Source organism: Lissotriton helveticus, chromosome 3_1 (genome assembly GCF_964261635.1).
Source record: "Lissotriton helveticus chromosome 3_1, aLisHel1.1, whole genome shotgun sequence".
Taxonomy (NCBI): Eukaryota; Metazoa; Chordata; class Amphibia; order Caudata; family Salamandridae; genus Lissotriton; species Lissotriton helveticus.
This window is the reverse complement of record NC_136061.1, coordinates 294,464,755-294,488,488: the sequence shown is the minus strand read 5'-3', so window position 1 is coordinate 294,488,488 and position 23,734 is coordinate 294,464,755. Positions and strand designations below refer to the sequence as shown.

Genomic DNA, 23,734 nt, shown 5'->3' with positions numbered 1-23,734 from the left:
GAGGCGCGTTCTATTGAGCGGGCAGGGCCGTGACGGAACCATTCTGTCACAAGCACAGCGCCACCCAGCGGCTTGTGACGGAGTGGTTCCGTCACGAGCATGGTGGCGCCGCGCGGTCCCCCCTAGCGCTGCAGCGGAATTACCGCCGCGGCCAAGGGGTTAAAGAATTAAAAATGTAATGTCATTAGGATCCTCTGGTTTAATTATGAAGTGAAATCAAAGAGCTCTGTTTCTCATGAATTGGAAGGGGAGCAGTCTTGGGACCTTGTCATCCCTTATGTGTTGCCATGCATACCATCAGTCTCAATGTTATGTAAACACGCAGCATATAAGACACACCATTATCCCTTCCAGAATGTGAAAACCCCCAACACAGAAGAGCCTTAGATGACTAACTCATGGCCCAACGAATAGTTCATTAAACTAAAATGTTTATCAGTAAGATCCCTTGAGTCCCTCCTCATCCCAAGCTGAGCTTAAACCGTTGAAAAGTGTCCTTCGCTTTGGTTGTCCTTTTCAGTCCCCTGCTACAAGTATGCTTAGACCTTGAGTGAAAATATTCATCGGGTGAACCCGTATTACAACTGACGAATAGGAAAGATTGCCGCCGATTGCATGTAATCATCAATTAGATGATATTGCAGCCATGGCTTCAAGATTGTGCCTGATTTCTTTGTATCGGGTACTGGTTACAATTCTTTACTAATGCTGCCGCATAAGGATGGATTCAGTTTCATCTACCTTTCAAGGCCAGCATTTTGAGTAGAACTTAGCTGAAAATAGGGTCTTGCTTGTTACATAGATTTTCGAGCTGCCCAGGTGAATGCTCCGTGTTTGCACATTGGAACACAGTACTTGTCGAGTCGTTACATGGCGAGTGGTCTTCAAAGCCCGTGGCCCAGCAACATCACAATAGCTGAAATTTCAGTGCAGCACATGACGCGCTTCTGTGACTCATTAAACAGGTTACTGCCAAAGAAATGCCTGGATTTCCCATCTTAGCAGTGTCTGGGTCCCATGCCTGTGTTCTCCAGCTGTGGCTCTTCATTTCAGGAAAATGGCTTTAACTTCATCACTGATCAGTTAACTGATTTGTGAGTCTGAGCTTTGTTTTTCTCCTTAAGAAAAAGTGACTGACTAACGTATTCATTCATATCAGTAACGGCATAGACTCACTGATATTGCAACCATAGGTTGCGTTGCTTTTTTGTTTATTGCATCTCAGTTTGACTTAGTTCAGTTGATTTTATTTCTAGATTTTATGTACGTGACCTTTTAGTTGAAAGTAACTGTGGATTGTCCTATTGAATATGTAAGTAGGACAGGCCTGCGTTTTAATTGTGTGGTAATACAAAATCTGACTAAGTTGCTCCTGAAACAAAAGAGCCCGCCGACGTCCAGACTGCTGGTAATCACTACCATGGTTACAAAGTCCTGGCCAGCACCTCTGCGGTGCCAGAGTAGAGGGCAGGGGAGCTCCGGGCACCCTTGTGGGTCCTCTTCAGGCAGGATACGGCATTCCCATGCGACGCGATGACTGAAACGCACCTCATCCCAGAGAAAGGGCACCGCGCTGTGTTGCAAGTATTAGATTGTCCTTACCTTTTAACTTTCATGTGCCCCGTGTCAGCAGTCCGACCTGTGGACCTAGTCATTTTAAACGATCTCTTTTGAGACTGCAGGTACAGTGTCCACCGCGGTCTTGGTTTGCTCGTTAACCTCAGCCTTCAACAAAATGTTTGCCACGCGTTTCAAATACTAGCAGAATCTAATACAAAAAGTCATTCGGAAGCCATTTTTGCGCCAGCCTGTATCAGTCACATTTATAGGTTAAATACCACCTCATTTTATCCCTTCCAGAGAATAAAAGCAGTTCATAAAGTACTCGAACAATCCAGTTGCTTCACCAGGACGCCTTTGTTTCTGCTTTGACCATCTTAGCTATCAAATGTTTGATAATTTGATGTACTGTAGCATGGCTAACTACTGTCGGATTACCTTCAGCCTCATCAGGTGGAAAAAAACTGAGACCTTCATTTGTTTATTAACTCGGAAAAGATTGGAAATCAGCTGGAGATGAAGGGTCATTTTTATGTCCGACACGTGAAGTATTGCAGAGGGGCTTTCCCACCGCTGTGCTACCTTTTATAACGGGGTGTTCTCAAAGCACCGAGGTGACAGAGTGTCATAGTGCAATTCGGATTATAGTGCAACAGTCAAGGTAAGGTCACTAGCCATCGTGAATCCTGGAAGGTCCTGGTTAGTATGAGAAATGCAAAAAGAACAATTGATGGACAGAATGCAGAACAATGTCATACATTCACCCCAGTACAGAGATCTGGGCCTAAATCCATCGTTTTTTTGCTCGCCATGCCATTCCAGTTTGGATCCAGCCATATGCAAATCAGTCTTGACCCTGGGCCCAATGGGAACAGTCCATCCCGAACTGCCAGGCCAGGTCCTCCCTGGACTGGAAACAAGCATCTCAGGACTGGTTTCGGGTTTTCAGCCCTCATCAGCAAAGATAGCTTGACTCTAATGGTATGGAGAGCACGGGACTCAATTGTGAGCATACTCGGGGTGACAAATGCAAAAAGAAAAATTGATGGACAGAATGCAGATCAATGTCATACATTAACCCCAGTACAGAGATCTTGGGCTAAATCCATCGTTTTTTTGCTCACCATGCCATTCCAGTTTGGACCCAGCCATATGCAAATCAGCCTTGACCCTGCGCCGATGGTTTGATTTGTTCTCTATTCCGTCCATCAATTATGTGTCTTTTGCTTTCTCGCCCTAAGTGTGCCAGGTATGCCCAGACTCGGTCCTGGGCTCACTGTGCCACTGGAATCAAGTTATCCTGGCTGAAGAGGGGTGAAACCCGAAACCGGTCCTAGGATGCTTGTTTCCGGTCCAGGTAGGACCTGGCTTGGCAGTTCGGGCTGGACTGTTCCCATGAGGCACAGGGTCAAGACTGATTTGCATATGGCCAGATCTAAACTGGGGTGGCATGGTGAGAAAAAGATTGATGGATTTAACCCAGATCTCTTGACTGGGGGTGAATGTTTTGATTTGTTCTGCATTCCATCCATCAATTGTGTGTCTTTTCCTGGTTAGTCTGAGACCAGGGCTGCTAATCCAGTGCTGGACCCTGCGACATAGGTTGATAACCGTCAAGTTTCTCATCCAGGCAGAGAATAATCGGAGTGTCACCTGAATATGGCAAAATGGGTCTTCATCAGTATATCAGACTCTGCAGTTCCCTATGCAGCTATAAAAGTTCCACTGTCACATCATGATCAGAAAATTATCTCACCTGAGCTTCGGAAAGGTAACTGGGGGAGTTGGGACCCTTTCTTAATATGGGTTCTCTCCTGAACTATCCTGGAATGCTTGCGGGTTCCAGAAACTTACACGACCACAGTGTGATCCCTGTGCCAAGCTCCATCTGAGGACTGCATCCTCTTCCCCTCCCATGAGATTGTCAAACACCATCTGGGTGTCTTGCTGATGCTGTTCCCTCTGGTCAGATGACCCAGAGTCTCTTGTTATTTCACCTTGGTTCTGGTCAGATTGATTCAGACACCTTCAGGAGGAAGCTTGTTCCTAGGAATGCATCCTTCTTCTCATAACTATGGGCGGTCATATTAATATGCTTCTTGTTGTATTGTTTCATTGCAACAAAGTGATCCTGAGGACTCCCCCCACTTTTATTTCGAAGGAGTTGACTGAGTGTTGCTTGAATCAAGAAATATTTCTCCTTCCATTTTCCATGCCTATAAGCATTCTTTGCTACTTAACAATGGCTTTACTGAACTAAGTTTTTTGTAAACCCAACGCAGAGCATACTGAAATAAAACATTTTGATGACCACCCTGGTCATTATTTAACATCATACATATATATCATTTAGTTGCCCTTCATAATTCTTTCAGTGTGAGTGAAGTGATTGTATTCTGAGTTATTGGATAATTTTCCTGCTTTGTATACAAAATGTTGTCCTTGCGCTTGAAACTGTGTATTTTAGTGTTCCTGAGGCAGAGTCCTCCAGAATTAACCCTCCTTGTGTACATTTAAGCAAAGAATGCATTTACTTCATGAGACATTTTATCCAAAACCTATTTTCGGCATTATTTGTATTAAATCAGTTGCAGTAAAATCAAGCATGATAGAGGGAGGATATTTTGCTGGGTGGGGTTGGGGGGTTTGGAGGGGTGGTAGCGAGAGGATCCTTTCTAAAGCAGGTGTCTGGTAAACAGTTATCTTTTCTTTCTTTCTATAAAATACAGGTTACGCAGGGTTTTGTCAAGTCCTTGCAAGCAGCCTTATATCTGATATTAAAAGAGCAATATCTGGAAAATGCACATGATTACATAATTCAACCAAAACCATATTTAAAGTAAATACATATTAAGATTTTCCTATCACTGGCACAATTAGTTCAGTGCACATATTGAATGACCAGATTGGTTCATCCTTTGAGCCCCACGTAAAATGTTCATGTTTTATCTTAGCTTCCTGCTTTGGAACCCAGCCTTTGTGATGGATAGCATCAGAAAGCTCTGAAACTGTGCCAGTGATCTTAGCTACATGTTTAAGAAGCCACTTTTAAATGTTGTATGTTTCTATATGCATTACTGCTGACCGTGGTCCCAATCCTAGACCTGTAAACCGTGAAGCAGCACACATGATTTCTTTGCAGTCCTGCTTAAAGATGCTTGTGTTTTGCTATTGTTTTTCAGAGTTTAATATCTCGAAAGCACAAGTGGAAATACGGCACTAACTGCGTTTCTTGGTGTTTTGTAGGTTATGGCACCGTCGGGGGTTCGTTGCCTCCTTATTGCTGCTGCTTGCTGGACTTTCAGCTGCGTATTATATTGAAGGAGCACATCAACAGGTAGAAGAAGGTTTCTAATCTTGAACCGAGGTTGAGAGTTTTGTCATCTTAGATGAGTGATTAGTATGATACTTCTTTACGTTTGCCATTCGGTGCACTGTGGTGAATTGCTGTGTTGTGTTGCAGTACTTGAGCACATATCAACTGTGTCCTGCACTCCTTTTCTTCCTCCACATTTGCATTGTATATTGTGCTACAATGCATATCACTGCAGATATGGAGATGTGATCTGTTTTATGCAGTTTGAGGATGTCTACCTTTGATATGTGTGTGGTGCTAGGTGCTAATGTTACCCCTATTCTTTTAAAGAAGGCTTTACTGTTACAGCGTGTGTTTAATTGTGGTGTGTGATGTGTACTGTGGCTATCCAATATATCGGAGGGAAGCTGACTACTCTTCCTCCGCTCCACCCCCCCCACAAACTCCCTGCACTGTGCTGTGTGTGAATAAAGCTTGCCATGCTAATCTCGTGCAGTACCAGTTCTTTGTGTTGGAAAGAAATGCGGGCTGCTGCTATACATGCTGTAATGGTGCAGTATATGAGAGAAGTGTTCTGAGTTGCTGCCATGATGTCAGTGGCCGATGGTGCTCTTTCTAAGTGGTGGGGCCCCAAATGTCTGCCCCCAAACTGCACAGGGAAAGTCTTATAATCCAGCCAGGCTTTCCGTAACAGTAAGACATTGTTCTCCCCCTAAAAACATCATTTTGAAAGAATGAGGCCAAATATTGTATTTACAGAACAATTATTTGAGAAATGTTCTGAAAAGCCATCGTTTCAATGAGGGCATTCAGAAAATATTAATATTCCAGTATGTCCATGGTGTACCCTGGGAGTTTCATCGTCCCAGAAGTGCTGGGATTTCAACCACCACATGAGATATTTCAGAAAATGGTTGCAAAATAGCATGTTCTGCACAATTTCCCTAAAAATGTCTAAATATCCACCTGTGTTATAGGCCATACAGAAAGTTTCATTTTACATGGCTTATCATTTTAAATAGGATCTTTACTTCTACATTTCCCTTCGCATCATCTTTGCATCCTTCCTGGCCCTTCGTAGAAGACTCTGTCCTATGAAATGCGACTAGTGTTATGACCGAGAATCACCTTTGGAAGGAGCAGGCTGAAAACATTTTTATGATACAAATATTACAGTCTCAGGCCCTATAGGTAACAGAAATGTTCAGATTGTATAGACTAATACAGCAGTACCACTGTTGCTCAGTTTACAGACATCCCGTAGAAAGTTTGCATAGCAGACAAATTACAGTTATCTTACACTCTATTGTGTCACACCTCAGAAATGACGATTGCTTAAAGATCAGCTGCAAAGATGTATTTATAAATGCAGTAGTTTTGGCCATAAATATCAGTTTTCAGATTTTTAATACATACACGTTTTACTACGAAATACACATTTTTTATAATTTTTATTTTGATAAATCTTTTTATTAACCATGCTCTTGAGACCATACACCACCAAGAAGTAACAAAAGTCCATATTTGGAGATATCACTACAGTTAGCAGTAACACAATCATGAGGCAGCAACCAGAACAATCGATAATCCCCATCCCATCCACCACTACGTGGCACCTCCAAACCCTCTGTAGTTCTGCCGTGACGCCCAAACTTTTTTCCATTTTTTTTTTTGCACACCCCCTACTTTTGTACACGGTTTCTTCGGCCCTTTGGCACCAGTCCAGGTCCCGCTTCCAGTCCTCCAGCTGTTGGGGTGTCTGCGCCCCCATCCCCTTGCAATATTGCGCTTTGCAATTCCCGCAGCCAGGACCAACCATATTTCTATATCTAGACCAAGCAGTGTCCCCTTTAATCATCAGCAAGAGCCACTCCGGCTCCATCGGGACCGTTTCCCCTACCACCTCAGACCTAGTATCAGTGACCCTCCTCTAAAAGTGACTTATCTCCGGACATTCCCATAAGATATGGAAGAAAGTGCCCTCTTGTTGGCACCACCTAACTCACAGCGCAGTCTGTACCCGGCCCCATGCATACAAGTGTGTGCAGGGATAATATGTACACTGTAGGATCTTTAGCTGCACTAGCCTAAATCGTGAACGGATTACAATCTCTCTAGGGCTCTGCAATGCATCCCGCCAGTCCTCCTCGTCTATGCTACCAAGGTCCCTGGCCTAAGCTTCTCGAAGTGTAACTAGGGGGTCAGGTATATTGTTTGAGTTTGCGATAAATTGTGGACGTTGGTTTCTCTACGCTAGGGTCCAGCAACAGCCTATCCTCCAGCGGGGAGTAATCGGGAAGAGGCGAGCCACTTTGAATATGTGGTCTTAGGGCATGTATGAGTCTTAACATGATTATATTGCTGTGAGTGGTGGAGGTTGTACTCCTTTTGGAGATACTCAAAGGAGCGAGGGGAGTCCCCTTTCCAAACGTCCCCAATGTAGTCGATCCCAATCAGTTTCCACCCCTTAAAGCCAGTTAGGGCTGTCACCTTTCGGAGTTGGTCACCCAGCCACAACGGGGTCCTACCAGTCAATTTTACCCGCTTATCCCAAAAGTTTATTCTCCTCCCTCCAACACTGCAGTACTACCTTGGTGTGTTCAGGCCACCCCGGACACGACCTCCGGGCATACAGAAGGGGCTCACAGTTCCCACTGGGCATAACCGTCCTACCGACCCTGTATGCTGGCTCACTACTGTCCACATATACCAATCATTTACCACCTGGAGCTGCGAAGTCTAGTAGTATAACTTTGCATCTTGTATCGCCAGGCCACCATTGTACACTCCCCTATGAAGCTTGTGCAATGCAATCCTCGGGGATAGTCTTTCCCACAGCAAGGTTCGGACCGCCTGCGCTATTCGTGTGAAGGTGCCTGGGGGGGGAGGGGGGGGGGACATGGTACAAATTTTTATTGAAAACAAAAGATTGATCAAAACAGTCGTTCATCATTTTCATGAAAAAAACTGTGTTTGCCATGGAATGCCAGCTTTATATTAGTAAGGTTTTGTCCAGTACACAAAATAGTAAAATTTACTGCTGAGCCTCAAAGGTAGATTTTATCTTACATGATGAATATTCCCCATCTGTTGCCATTACCAACGGTACGTTGGGAATTGCAATGATTTTTCCCAGGCTTATTTTAGGTGTTGTGTATCATCATTACATCTATGCCATAATATGCAAAGATTTAAATCCGTTAATACCCTAGGCTTCCTTTTTTGATACCTACCTCGCCTTCCTCTGATCGGTTGTGGTTCCTGCTGTATAGTAGGCCCTGATCCCCTCTAACAGTCTTATTGATTGGCCTGTAACAGCCATAGGGCAGTTGACTCTGTTGCAGTGTTGGTTGATAGTGTAGGGCCTGTAACATAGCCAGGCCCCATGCATCACAAGATACACGGTGATTGGCTGTATCACAGACACTGTGCTGCTGATCATACTGTAAATGTGACGGAGGGCCTGATCTGATATATAATGCCCTGCTGGAAGTAAATGACTGTTAAGAGAATGTCCCCTCCGTAAGTGTGAAGTGTAGGCAAAGGGAACCCCAATACCCCCTTGATGTGGCTAAGAACCTCTTTCCAGAATAGGGTCAACGATGGGCATGCCCCCCAAATATGACTAAAGTCCCCGGATGCAGACTGGCACCTCCAACACAAAGAAGAGGATGTAGGAAACATCTTGTGGAGACGCTGGGGTGTATAATAGCATTGAGTCATGAGTTTATAGGCATTTTCCAGCTGTGAGATGCTACGATAGATTTTGGGGATATCCTGCCATAATCGACACCACTGCGAGGGCACAATGTCCGTGCCGGACGCCAACTGCAATTGGTGTTGGTATGGGTGAGAGGGTGGTGCCTTTGGGTGCTGCAGAATCTGAGATATCAGCCCCTTGGATCCAACAAAAGAGCTGGTCAGCCGTTCGAAGGGGGTAAAGGTGCGTGTTTTCGTGTTTCTACCCCTCCTTTTCTTTCTAGGGCACATTTCATCGAGCAGGGTGTTCCTCAGGGCTCTGCCTTGAGTCCCACCTTGTTCAACCTATATGTGCAGCCGCTTGCTGCGGTCGCCAAGTTATGGGACCTTAACATTGTCTCATACGCGGACGACACGCAGCTGGTGGTAGCCCTATCGGAGGATGCAACCAATTGCTTACAGCTTAACGCGGCCAAGGCTGAGGTTCTACTGGTTGGTAGGAGCACCTATTTATGGGGAGACCATTGGTGGCCAGCTACTTTGGAGAAGGCTCTGGAACCAAAGACAGAAGTGAAAAATGTCGGAGTCTGGCTAGATTCGACTCTTAGCTTTTCCACCCATACAAAGAAAGTTGCCGCCACTTGTTTTGGCATCCTGCGTAGTCTGAAACCTGTCTTAACATTTTTTTGACTCTGAGACCAGACAGATGATAATCCAGGCCACAGTGATGTCTAGGCTTGACTACGCCTGCTCATTACTGCTGGGTGTAAATCAGGCAGAAATCGTTCGAATGCAACGCATTCAAAATGCAGCAGCTAGAGTTCTAGTAGGCTTGCCTAAATTCAGCCCGATTTCTGCGACCATCCGAAGGCTCCACTGGCTACCTGTAGCCCATCGAATACAGTTTAAGACTCTCTGTATTTTGTGTAAAATCTTAAGACTGACAACTCCCAGGATGCTCTGCCCGCTTCTGAACTTGTATGCATGCTCCTTTGCGCACATTACGTTCTGCTGGCCAAAATTTGGTCGAAGTCCCTCGGGTCAAGCGTAGTAGAGCCGGAGGACGTTTTTTCCGCTTCTTGGCAGCTAAAGCTTGGAAGCTCTTCCCTCCTACATCAGAGAAATTCAAAGTCTGTCTGTTTTTAGGAAAGCTATAAAAACTCATCTATTTCTGTAAATTTTTTGCTGGAGATGCTCATTCACTACTTTGCTCATGTTTCTTTTTCTGCTCTGGAGTTTAGCGCCGGGACGCCCCTACGCTGGGGCAGCTGCGCGCTCTATAACATTTTATAACATAACATAACTTTGTTGCCTTATTGTTACCGCTTTCTGCTTCTTTGTTTCTTGTCTCTTCACAATGTCGACAAAGAAGACCGGTTTCAAGCCCTGCAGGGAGTGCGGGAAAATGATGTCCATAACTGACCCGCACGCGGACTGCATTTGGTGTTTGAGCTCTGATCACGATGTGGATGGATGTTCATCTTGTCGGAAGATGAACCCGAAAGCACTGAGGGAAAGAGAGACCAAACTCCTGGTAGCGAAGCTGAAGGCTGGGAAAGGAAAATCTTCGAGGTCTAGTTCTCGAAGGCCGAGGTCGAAGTCAAGATCCGGATCTCGAGAGGAGTCGTCTTCGAGGTCCGCTTCAGACCATGCTTTGAAGTCGAGGAGGAAGCATAAGAAGAAGAGGCATGAGTCCCGACGTCGTTCCGGTAACGAGAAGGGCTCGAGGTCACAGAAGAAGGTACGTTCTAAGGTGGTTACGCTGGATGTCTCGGATCCTGAAGGTGAGGCCTCGCCTTCGGAGTCGCGGGTGCAGTCGCCGACTCCGGCATCAAATCCGTCTCTGGCCCGAGATGAGGAAGAGGTTCAGGTGAATGTGGATTCTGCGCCTGTCGAAGAGCCGAATCCGAACCCTCCACAAGACCAGCCTGAGGGTTTCCAGCCACCCTTTCCAGCCCCAGGTCAGGACCCATCTGCGTTTTTGAACGCTATGTATGGCGTCTTTTGAAGGGCGTGGTACCCCTCTGGCGCACCTTTGGGTCCTCTGGCTTTCAATCTAGGAGTCCCTCACTCCTATCCTCCTGCTCCGTTAATGCCCTATATGCCGGCTCCGACGCCGCCATGGCAATATCCGGCTCCGCCCCAGATAGTCCCCGAGGGCATCCCACTGAGCCATTGGATTCGGTACCGACGTCGATCCCGGCTCCGTCGGAGTCGTTGGTGGATCCGGCTGCGAGGCGTGTAAAGGAGAGGTCCAGAAGGGAAGCACAACGCCTTTTGGAAGAGCAAAGGTATATAGAGTCACATCCTGATATGGAGGAAGGTGAACTGGAGGAGGACTGTTTTGAGGAACTGGCTGACGCTGGTAGCCTGGATTTCTCTCCAGAGTGGGAGTTGCCATCAGGCTCTGATACACCTTCTAAGGACGTCCAGCCTTATCATGTAGTGATGAGTAAGGCGGCGGAACTTCTACAATTGACATTGCCAACAGTGGAGTTTAAGTCTAATCTTCTTACAGAAGTTTTGCATTCGCCTAGGTCTGTGGTAGAACAATTGCTTCCGTTTAATGATGCCTTAACGGAACCCATTTTGGAGGTGTGGAAAAAACCACTGTCAGCTCCTGCAGTATCCAAGAGTGTGGCGAGAAGGTACAGGGTTGCACCTGAAGACCCTGCTTTTTTGACGTCTCATCCATCACCAGAGAGTCTAGTCATACAAGCAGCCTGTTCCAAAAAGAATGTGAGTGCCTTTCCTCAGGTCCCCGGAGATAAAGAGGCAAAGAAACAGGATCAGGTGGCTAAAAAGACCTTCTCCTCTGCAAGTATGGCGTTGAAATCAACTAATGCCACTTGTCTAATGGGGAGGTATGTGCATGCCCTTATGGATACTATGCGTACTTTAGCTCCTAAGATTCCTGATGCCAACAGGAGGGATTTTAAGGAGGTAATATCAGATGCACAGGCAGCGGCTCGCCAAGTGATACAGAGTGGTCTGGACACTGCGGACTCGGTGGCACGTATCATGGGCACTGCGGTTGCCTCTAGAAGATCAGCTTGGCTGAAATCCTCAGACTTTTCGGCAGATGTTCAGGCCACTTTGCTGGATCTGCCGTTTGATGGATCTGGTCTCTTTGGGAAAAAAAGCTGATACGGCCTTGGATAGATTTAAAGACAGTAGGGCGACTGCTAAATCTTTAGGTCTCCAGATCAGAGGTTCTTCGGCCAGGAGATTCAGGGGTTTTGGTCGCTCTTCCTTTCGGGATTACCGACAAGATCAGCAGCAGCAACAACAACAGCTGCAGCAAAATTCCATGTACAGATCTTACAGGGGAAAGCAAAGAGCGTGTCCTCGTGGACGTCAGGCCTCTTCCTCCTCCACCTCCTCCAACCCTCCAGCCACAGAAAAGCAGCCCTAGATCCGCCATTCAGGATCATGTGGGTCCGGTGGGGGGTCGGCTTACCCATTTTCTACGGGATTGGGAATCGGTTACATCAGATCTTTGGGTTCTCAATCTTGTAGTAAATGGGTATGCCCTTCCCTTTCGGGAATTCCCTCCCAATTACCTTCCTTTCCAAGGTTTTTGCACAGAGGAACATCTGTTACTCCTGCCGGAGGAGGTTCAGACTCTATTAAGAAAGGGTGCGATAGAGGTGGTCCCAGAGCAGGAAAGGGGTCTGGAATGCTACTCCCGGTATTTCTTGATTCCCAAGAAGGATGACAGACTTCGTCCAATCCTGGATCTCAGGATCTTGAATCTCTATCTTAAACAAGAGAAATTCAAGATGCTCACCCTTGCTCAGGTTCTTCAAGCGCTGCTGGAAGAAGACTGGATGGTGTCGCCCGACTTGCAGGATGCGTACTTTCACATCCCAATCCTGAAGTCGCACAGGAAGTATCTCCGTTTTTCTGGTGGGGTCGCAACACTATCAATTTGCGGTCCTTCCTTTTGGAATTACTACTGCGCCTCGAGTCTTTACCAGGGTGATAGCGGTGGTGGCAGCACATCTCAGAAGGTCGGGGATTCCAGTATTCCCCTATTTGGACGACTGGCTGATCAAAGCAGAGTCGCCCGAGAGAGTGCTCCAACATCTGCAAGAGACAACCCAGTTGTTGTACAGTTTGGGTTTTTCGATAAATGTGCCCAAGTCTCACCTGGTGCCCTCCCAGCGCATCCTGTTCATAGGTGCTGTACTGGACACAACTGTATGTCGTGCATTCCCTCCTCCTCAAAGGATTCGCGACATACAGGAATTGATTCCTTTATTTTAAAATGGAGCGGTCGTTCCAGTCCTGAAGGTCCTTCGTCTGCTCGGTCTGATGGCTTCCTGCATTCTGTTGGTCAACCATGCACGCTGGCACATGAGGGCGCTCCAGTGGTGCCTCCGCAGGCAGTGGTATCAACACAACGGAGATCTCAGGGAGTCAGTGAGGATCTCCAGAGAAGCTGCGGCGGATCTGTCTTGGTGGGGCATGGAAGGCAACCTGTCTCAGGGGAAGCCTTTCCAGCTGCCTCCTCCGGTGGCCACAGTAATAACGGATGCATCCACTCTAGGGTGGGGTGCTCATCTGGGGGACCTGGAGGTCAAGATTCTTTGGTCTCCAGAAGAAAGGTTGCTTCATATCAACCTTCTAGAATTGCGGGCGATACGTTTAGCGCTCAAGGCCTTCCTCCCTTCCCTTCGCGGTCGGTCGGTCCAAGTCCTGACGGACAACACGACCGCGATGTGGTATATCAACAAGCAGGGAGGAGTGGGGTCGCAGTGTCTCTGCAGAGAGGCTCTGCGTCTCTGGTCCTGGGTTCAGGACCATCAGATTTGTCGGATGGCAAATCTGGCCGGAGTTCTGAACGTGCGAGCAGACAGTCTCAGTCGGCAGTTTTCAGCCGACCACGAGTGGAGGCTTCACCCGGAGGTGGTTTGTCACGTCTTTCGGACGTGGGGGACTCCTCAGGTGGACCTGTTCGCCACTCGCGAGAATGCTCACTGCCTGTCATTCTGCAGTCTCCAGTATTCGATGCAAGGAGCCTTGGGGGACGCGTTTCAGTTGAGTTGGGGAAGACAACTCCTTTACGCGTTTCCTCCCATACCTTTGATTCCTCGGGTTCTGAGGAAGATTCTCCAAGACCGGGCCCAAGTCATATTGGTCGCCCCGGATTGGCCAAGAAGGGTGTGATATACAGATCTTCTCCACCTCTCCTCTCACCCGCCGCTCCGTCTCCCTCACAGGGCAGACCTCCTCTCCCAGATGGAGGGGCAGGTTCTACACCCCCACCTCCAGACATTACACCTTCATGCCAACCTGAATTCCTTTTCTCTCCCACAAGATGTGGTGGATGTCATTCTTTCAGCTAGACGTGACTCCACTAAGTCCATCTATTCATATAGATGGTCTAGATTTGTCACCTGGTGTGGAGAGAAATCTGTTGACCCGTTGAAAGCCCATTTATCTGATGTTCTCCAGTTTGCTCTTTCTTTGGCGCAGCAAGGACTTGCTGTTGCCACAGTCAAGGGTTATCTCTCGGCTTTGTCCACGTTTCTATGTTTGCCGGACCAGCCGTCTCTTTTCAAATCTCCTGTAGTTTTGAGATTTTTCAAGGGTCTCATTAATAAACTCCCTCCTACTCCCTTTATTCTGCCTCAATGGGACTTTAATCTTGTCTTAACATACTTGATGGGTGCTCCCTTTGAGCCCTTACACAAGTGTCCTAGGAGGCTTTTGACTTTTAAAACAGTCTTCCTGCTTGCTATTACCTCGGCAAGGAGGATAGGTGAGCTTCAAGCTCTTAGTTCCAAGCCCCCATTCTTGACCATTCATGCTGATCGAATGGTTCTTAGGACCAGGGCTGCTTTTCTCCCTAAGGTGGTGACTCCCTTCCACCTTGGTCAATCCATTACCCTCCCTACCTTTTATCCTCCACCACACCCTTCCAAGGAGGAGGAGAGGTTACACCGTCTGGACCCTAGGAGGGCGGTGAGCTTTTACCTGGACAGGTCTAGAGACTGTTGTGTGGATGACCAGCTCTTCGTTGGTTTTGCTGGCTGCAAATAAGGAAGAGCGGTTCATAAAATAACTATTTCAAGATGGATCATCCTCTGTATAAAGATCTGCTACTCTTTGGCCGGTAAGGATCCTCCAGAGGGTATAAGGGCTCATTCTACATGTGCTAAGTCGTCAACCTCGGCTTTGTCTAGAGGTGTTCCTGTAGAGGATATTTGTAGGGCCGCAACTTGGTCCTCCCTCCACACTTTCGCGAGGCATTACTGCCTGGATACCGAGGTGAGGAGGGACGGCCACTTTGCGCGTTCTGTCCTCCAGGATTTCCTGGTATAGCAGGGTGGACACCCTCCTCCGGGAGTGGGGACTGCTGTGGGACTCTATTCACAAGGTGAGGAATCCACTGGCAGATGTATCTGTCAGAAGAACAAGTTACTTATCTTCGGTAACGCTTTTTCTGGTAGATACAGTATCTGCCTGTGGATTCCTCACTGACCCACCCACCTCCCAGTTGTCCACTCTTCTATACCAGTATATCTGTATTGTATTTGTTTTATGGTCAAAGAAAATGTGTTATTTCAAATGTTTGCTTGCATTGGCTTCACACTGTGTGTGTTACTTTGACTATCGTGTACTGTGTATACTATGTACATTTTTACTGTCATTGGTCCGTCCGTGTGCCTCGAAGGCACGGAAAAAAGGGCTGAACTGATGTCATCACGCCGGCGTGGGCCTATTATAGGTGCGATGCCGTGGCTCTATGACGTCCAAGTCCACGTCAGCGCGAGGCTACGAAAAGAATTTCCGAATGTTGCTGACGCAAGGGGATATTCACAAGGTGAGGAATCCACAGGCAGATACTGTATTTACCAGAAAAAGCGTTACCCAAGGTAAGTAACTTGTTCATTTGTCCACTTCCTCGACTCTAACCTCTCCTAGTTTCCAATAAAAATAACTTCCTTTTACCCAATACCATTATTTTAGTCTTTTCTAGGTTAACCATGAGGCGTTTTGTTTTTTTAGACAATCGTAAAAAGTGTCCAGTTTTTTCTGCAAACCCAACTCTTTCATGTCTGTTATGACTAAATCATCAGTGCATAGCAGACATGATATCTGCCCCCCCCTTTTTAGGGCTTAATCCACTAGCTTTACTCAGTACATTTGGCAAGTCGGAAAGGAACAAAGAAAATAACAGTTGGGCCAAAACACAGCCCTGACGCTGTCCATTCTTTATCAGAATTTTCTTAGATAAGGTTCCAAGGGTATCTAAGATTAGTCTTGCCCAATTCGGTGAATGCATTTCCTGTATTAATGAGATTACTGTCTTGGAGATTCCGACCTTTGCCAGCATAATCCACAGTAGACTACGATCTACTGAGTCGAAGGCGGCTCCGAAATCAACAAAGCAGCAGAAAAGATTGCCTCGTATTTCCAGTGCCTTTTTTGCCATTGCCCATAAACTAAGGCAGTGGTGTATGGTTGAGTGTCCCTCTTTGAACCCACCTTGCTCTATTGGTATCAAATTATAATTATACTGTTCTACCCAGGATTTCAATACGCCTAACAATATCTTTGAGAATACTGTCTCCCCCACATCCAGCAAGTTTATAAGACGATAATTATCGGGCAGTGTGGCATAATTTCTGGTAGGTTATTTGGCCCTGCGGCTTCAGTTAATTTTAAAGATCGGATGGTTTCTTTTATATTTTGCTGATTTCCAAGGCCGTCTTCATCCTCTTAACATTATACAAATTACTCAGATGTTTAACCCAATCATCTTCTCCTACTAAACATCGCACTTCCCCTTGTACGTTTCCTCCTTTTACCAATCGCCAGAATAATCTTGTTATTTGTGTTTATCACTTCTAACCTTGTTTACCAGTTTTTGGACATATATTCTATTTTCCTTTCTCCCAACTTATTTTTATGCGTAGGTTTTGGCAATCTGAGGCTCTCTATTGTTTCCTTAAACTGTTTTTTTCTTAAATGTCTTTCCCATTTTTTGAACCCTCAATTTTAGATTCCTACACTTTATTAAACCAACCGTTTGTTCTCTCTTTTTTCTTGGGTGCGGGTCCTCATTTTACTTATATCCTTAGCCAGTTTTCCACCTGCTCAATTACCTGATCGTACCATGTTATAATTTTATCTCTTTGCTCCAGATTACTCATAGACGTATAATTCATTATCAGATTATTGACCAATTTCAGGCTGTCCTCGGTTATACGGGTGGTTATATGTCCAGGGTGTTCTATCTGTAAGGGGGCCGCTGTTTCACTTTTCGACTCTTGTTCTATCCTAATTAATAATTGTAGAGGCCAGTGGTCACTACCTTCGCTCTGCAATACCTCAAATCGTTCTACCTCCTTAAAATACCAAGCATTTATAAAAGCACTATCAATTGAGCAATTCTGATTCCCTGTACGAAAGGTCTTCCTTGCAGGGCGATCAGTGTTCACCCCTCCATTGGCACAAAATAGCCCTATGGAACCGAGAAATTTTGCTACATATTTCTCGTGCAAGACTACCTGCTCCAGCAAAATTTGCTGGGGGTACCTGTGCCGTTGTTAATAGATCTTTAACAAATTATCACCAAGGGAAGGATCCAGTTTGTGCTTAAAACCTCCTAGAGTCATTATCAGTTGTGATGCTTTTTGTTGTACAGATAGACTCCAGATCTTCCTCTAACGGTCTCAGTTGCTCTTCATAGTTTGGTATAGCTCCTGGATGAATGTATATCTTGATCACTATTAATTGCCTTCTTGACCCCGTACCACTATAAAACTCTACCTGACTAGCTAATAGCCAACTACATTTCACTTTTAGCGTGGTTACTTTATTGGCTATTTTTGATGATACCAACATAATCAATCCCCTGAGCGGCGCCCTAAATTCATTTGTACTGCCTCTTTGGTATCTATTGGTTCAGGTACCTCGCACAAACAGGACTCCTGAAGGCACAATATTTCATAGCTATCCAGGATTTCTCTAAAGGTGTATTGGGGTAACTGTCTCTTATATCCCTCTATATTCCAAGGCAGTATCCACAGGCTATGCAAGGACCCCAATTCCTTATCCAGTTCACTCAACCCATCAATCATATTTTCATCCCAACTTATTGAAGATTCAAAAAGTGGTTAAAATCGATTACTCAACGCTGGACCATTTACAGCATTTGCTATTGTTACTTTTATACCGCTTTGATTTTTATCAGTGCAAATTCTTCTATGCTGGGCGCCTAGCTTATCACACTGTATTTGCTCCGGGCATAGCCCTGCGTGGTAGGTGAGGGTCCCATAATTCCCAGGATTACTCCCTTCTGTACCAAATTCGCTATCGTGCACAAGTCTTATCCCCTCCTTTTCCAAATCTCCCCCTGCACTTACCACCATCTGCCTTACAAATTCGGAATAGAAGAGGACCTTTGTTGCATCATTTCCTTCCAAATTGGTTGCAATACCTATTTTACCTGTATCATCAGATGTAACCTCACCCAATGTGGGACATTTCATCAGTATTTGTAGTAGGTTTGAGCGATTGAAGGGTTTTATTTTCCTTTGCCGCTTTCTCCCTAACCTTCGCCCCCCCCGGTGCCATAAACACTCGTAAGCCATCTCATCTTAGTTATCATATTTCCTATTACTCCTCCTGACTATAGGTATGGTCTCCGGCTTTGGGAAGACTCTTGTCCCGGGTTGATCTAAAGAGGGCTCTCCCCTTATTCTTATGCCGGGCGGCTCACCACCCACCCTACTCCACGTTCTTTCCTTTTTCCTCTGTACTACACGGCCTTGGGATTGCATACTTCCACACGACTTATTCATCAACTTCACAGTTCTTATGCCTTTTCTATTTGGTTCCTTTTTACTTCTGGTTCTATCTATCAATCGCCTCTTTTTTCTTTTTTTATTTAACTGTTTTTATTGGTAATAAGAATGCATTGGTGCATAGCATAATACAGTCCTATTGGCATAATCAAAATAAAATATCAACATTATCCCATTACATATATTGAACCAGGAGTACACCGTCCAGCTGTCCCCGGAAGATGCCCCCTCCACCATAAGTTACATCATTGAACCAGAGTCAAAAATACGATGAAACAATCAACTGGCATATTCAGACTGACACATTATTTCTAGCTGTGCGGTGGGGAGTCTCTCTTAGCATCTGCTAACTGGGCCATCAGTGTTTGTCTCTCCCTTCTCAATTCCACTGTAGGGGAAATGCAGATATCCCCTCTGTATTTGTTCCATTTTCCCCATCTATGGTCCCATTTTGAGGGTGGGGATGCTTGAACGCTGTTTTTTCTGCGATCATTGCGCTATCCATGTCCTTCGCCCCGTCACTTAATTGTAGAGTCATGGCCGCCCCCCATTTTTGGACGATGTTGCGCTTGGCAATAGTACAATCCATCGAGGCCCACGTCTGCTCTGCCTGTGAGAGGTCAGTAGTCTCCCAGATATTGAGGAGGCAGAGTTTGGGAGAAGGTTTCAGGGGTTTGTCGCATGTCCTTGAAAGTTGGCGGGTAACTTATCCCCAATAGTGTTGTATGTGTGAGCAGTCCCAGAGTATATGTGTGAAGGTGCCTGTCTGGTTCCATCGTCGAAGGCAAAGGGGATTAGATCTCCTACCCAAACAGTAGTTTGGCGTCAAAATAGACCCGGTGAAGAATTTTGCGTTGTCTGAGTCGCATAGGGATCGCTACCTCTCTGGGAGAGGCCAGTGCATCTCTCCATTTCTCGTTGTCTATATCCCCCAGGTCAGTCTCCCAACGCAACCGTAATTTCTGCATCGGGTCAGCCCGATTATTCACTAGTTTCTTATAGGTGAGGGAGATGGCTTTGCGGTCCATTGGATCCAATAGCAGTCGGTCCTCTAGCGGGGAGGAGTCTGGAAGGCGGGGTACTCTTTGGTAGGGCAGTGGAAATGGCGTGGCTAATTTGGAGATACCGAAAAGTCTCTGAAGATGCAAGCTGGTACTTAGCCTGGAGGTTAGCAAATGTGGCCACCTTCCCCTTCACCCACATGTCCCTCACCGTGGAGATCCCGATTGTGTCCCATCTGTCAAATCCCGAGCAAATGCTGAGTAAACCCAGTATGTCAGGTTCACAGAGGGGAGTTGCTTTAGTTAGACGGTTGTGTCAACCCAGGTTTCTCGTGACTCCATGCCACAACTCAATCGTAAGAGCCGTGGGGCCAGTCGGGTAAAGTTTAAGATGATTGGTATAGAGCGCCCTATTATAACCTCCCTGCCCCATAAGCCAATGGTCAGTGCGGAAATTGAGATCGTCATGCAGAGCAAACACCCATCGGTTGATGGCCGTCAGTTGTGAAGCCTGATAGTGTAGTCGTATGTCTGGCAACCCTATGACCCTGTCATACCATCCCATGATAAGTTTGTTTATGGCAATTCGTGTTGGTCGGTCCTCCCACAGCAAGCCCCACACTACGCCTTCCATTTGAGAGAAATATGAGTCCAGGACAGGGTTGGGATAATTTTGCAGTGCGTAGAGTAAACGCGGCAGGGCAAGCATTTTAAACGGGGACGCGCGTCCCTAAAGAGTGAGGGGAAGCGATCGCCAGTGTCTAACATCTGACCTTAGGCTCTGGAGGGGCACCAGCAGATTCCACTCAAAGAAGAGATTATTGTCGGAGGTGACAAACGCCCAGGTATCGAAAACCTTGAATTGCAACCGGAATGTCATAGCCCCGCGGACTAGATGAGGGCTCGCCCCAAAGTACATACATCTGGGATTTGGACCAGTTTATCCGATACCCTGAATGCGCAACAAATATGTGAAAGAAATGTAATACCCTTCGCAGCGAGCGTGTCAAAGAGGCCAGATAAAGCAATATGTCATCGCGTAGTGATATTCGGTCCTCATGGTCATGTGTCCATTTAATTCCCCGCATACCCGGAACCCCCCTGATACAAACGGCGAGTGGCTCCAACACCATGGCGAAGAGGAGCGGGGACAACGCGCAGCCGTGCCTCGCCGAATGGGGAAAGAGGCAAAACGATGGTTGTTCATGGTGATGTGTGCAGTGGGATGCGTATGCAATAGTCTGATCCATCTAATCAGCATGGGTCCGAACTCCATTCGAGCCAATACGGCAAATAGATTATCCCATTCGATGGTATCAAATGCCATGGTGGCATCTAGTGACAGTAGGATTGCTTCCTCCTCGATGGTACTAAGGCTTGCACCCGTTGCAGATTCCTAGCCGTATTTCTGCCCGGCATGAAGCCAGTCTGGTCTGGATGAATCAAGTCAGTGATGTAGGGAAGGAGTTGGTTGTTCAGGAGCTTGGCGAGAATTTTAGCTTCCACTGTGAGTAGGGAGATAGGGCGATACGAATTGCAGCCTTTCGCCGGCTTGTAGGGCTTGTGGATGACTACAATAGCGGCGATGCGAATATCAGCTGGGAAGAATCCCGACTCCTAGCATTCCTTACACAGACAAAACAGGTGGGGTGCTAGTTTTGTCGCCATCGGTTTAAAAAGCTCAATGGGGAGTCCGTTGGGACCCATTGCTTTGCCAGAATGAACATATTGTTTTGCTTTTTGGACCGCTGCCTCAGAGATGTCCTCGTCGAGGACATCCCGATCGTGTGGGGAGATGCACACCACATTTATGGTGGCAAGGAGTTCTGCCGACATTGCGGCCTGGGAGGGCGTTCGGACCCTATACACCTCCTCTAAATGAGACGCAAAGGCATCAGCAATCCCTTGGGGGGTCAGTTAAAAGTGCGCCGCCAGGGCCCGTTATTGCTCGTACCCATCGCGCTGCCTGCTCCTTGCGTTCCAGCCATGCCAGGAGTTTGCCAGTGCGCTCGCCTTGTTCATCGATTCGATGATGGGTAGATAGGGAGCGCATTGTAGCCTCCTCCAAAAGGAGTTGTCTGTAATCCGGTCGTTTCATTTTAAGACTGTGTTGGATATCGGGATCGGGGGCTTGAGAAATGGCCTCCTCCATGTTCGATATGTCTCTCTCCAGTTAGAACACTCTCCTGGATCGTTCGGTCCTATGTCCCACCATTAGTGATAGTGCCCTGCCCTCAATAACCATGCCGAATGCTCCCCAAAGTGTCACAGCCGAGGTGACATATCCCACATTTTCAGCAAATTAATAGTCCGTATCTTGCCGCAGGCTTTCCTTAATGTGGCCTATTTTTAGCGCCCACGGTTGTATCATGATTGGGCCGGGACGTCTGGTGTGTTGTGCGCCAGATATGAGGATATCCCTCATGCCAGACATTGGGAGTCAGTGAAGGCATGTATATCTTAGACGTGAGTGAACAAATAATCAATTCGAGACTGACTACCATTCCCCCCAGACTGAAACGTCTAATGCGTGTGGTGAGGGTGCAGCCACCTCCATATACCAACCACCCCTAGGGCATTGGTGAATTCCTGAAGTTGCGAGCCTTGTGTTGGGTCTGCTCGGTGGAAGTCGGTCACGTGAGCCATCCATGGTCGAGTTAAAGTCGCCCCCCAATATTAATGCTCCCATGGGCAGGTCTAATAGCGATGCCGTATGTAAACACAAAAAGGTGTTTGGAGATTTCCCAACACCAAGAGGGTTTGAGAGGTTCTTCAGTAACCGGAGTACATCCTCCCTAAGTGGTATATATCACACATGAATACTCCAATTAGCAAAACCGGTGGTCAGTATTGTTAGTGAGCTAATTATGTCTGGACCAGGGGACAAAACAACAAAGAGGGAAAAGAACTATCTAAAGGTTGTACCTAACCCAACCATGAATGTGGGGGGGGGAAACTATTTTTGTTTTAATTACCCTCACACATCCTAGTGGTGTCATGCTTCATCATCGGGTCACCCCGACCCCTATAAGTCGGGGTGGGCTCGACCACAGTGTTGGGAGCTCTTTCAATAGATCAAAGGCAAGGGGGTATAAAGATAAAATACCTCAGGCAGGTCCCCGGTTTCCCTTTATTCTTGGGTCTGTCTGGGGAATTAAAAAAAATCTAAAAAAGGGGTCTTTGTTGGAATATTATGGTTCTAAGACCCTAGTGCCGACATGTTTCAGTCCGTAGTGGCCTTAAAGGTCCAGGGCTTTCTTCAGGGCAAGGATACCCCCTATGTGAGCTATCGAAAGAGCTCCCATCACTGTGGTCGAGCCCACCCCGACTTATAGGGGTTGGGGTGACCCGATGATGAAGCATGACACCACTAGGGTGTGTGAGGGTAATTCAAGCAAAAATAGTCCCCCCCCGCCCCCACATTCATGGTTGGGTTAGGTACAACCTTTCACCTAATAGCAATGCCCCCACATCGTGTAATGTCAGTCGCTGTAGTCCGGGTGTGGCATACACGAAGACTACGTTAATGACACGCCCTTCCCATGTGCCAGTGACTGCTGAGTATCTGCCCTGAGCATCTGTCCAGGTGTTGTGAACCATATAGGGGCAGCCTTTGCGAAGGAGGATGCCCCACCCCCTAGAACCCATGGTAAATCCAGAATGTACTATCATTCGGTATCCCTTCCTATTTAGGGCCATGCATGAGTTCCCTATTAGATGTCTGCTGTAGCATTACAATGTCAAATGCATGTCTGTTAATATATTGTAAGACAATAACCCTTTTGATTTTGTCCCCCCAGTCCATTTACATTCCAAGTGGACACTCTAAGTCCCTGACCAGGCGCCATAAGAGCAATTCAGCGAGAGAATTACATCGGTTTCTCCTGAGTCCACCCCCTCACAGCAAAACCAAATCCACCAAGTTGCCAGAGGTTGTTTCGAGAGACTTCACTGGTTCTAAAAACATTGAGACCAAGCATGTTACCAACATTCCAAGATTCACTACGCACCGATGCAAGAAACCAATAAACCCAACAAATCCAACTCCACGCCCCGCCCAAACTGGATTCCCCACCCCCACCCTGCCTCCCTGCACAACGGAACTAAAATCACCCCCACCCCCAACATGCAGAGTGACTGTCGCCCACCCTTAAGTAACTTCGGGAACGTGAGCAACCCCACTCCCTAGGACAACCTTATAAAATACTCCTACTCCGCCCCGGCCAAAGCGTTCCCTCAAGGTGAAACATAATTCATTGAATATACAGGGCACATAAATCGGATATAGAGCACGATCCTTCAACAGATGCTGGGACCAACTGGCTCAACTAAAAGGA

At 46.8% G+C, this 23,734-nt stretch overlaps 1 protein-coding gene across 7 annotated transcripts in view; it reads left to right on the top strand.

Annotated features, from left to right (window-relative positions):
- VMP1 (vacuole membrane protein 1) overlaps window positions 1-23,734 on the top strand; it is a 917,545-nt gene that overhangs the window by 96,265 nt on the left and 797,546 nt on the right. For all 7 annotated transcript variants that reach the window (XM_078679830.1, XM_078679834.1, XM_078679832.1 and 4 more), the window contains one exon: window positions 4,807-4,897. In XM_078679830.1, coding sequence (XP_078535956.1) covers window positions 4,807-4,897 — 91 coding nt within the window. The remainder of the gene's footprint in view (window positions 1-4,806; window positions 4,898-23,734) is intronic.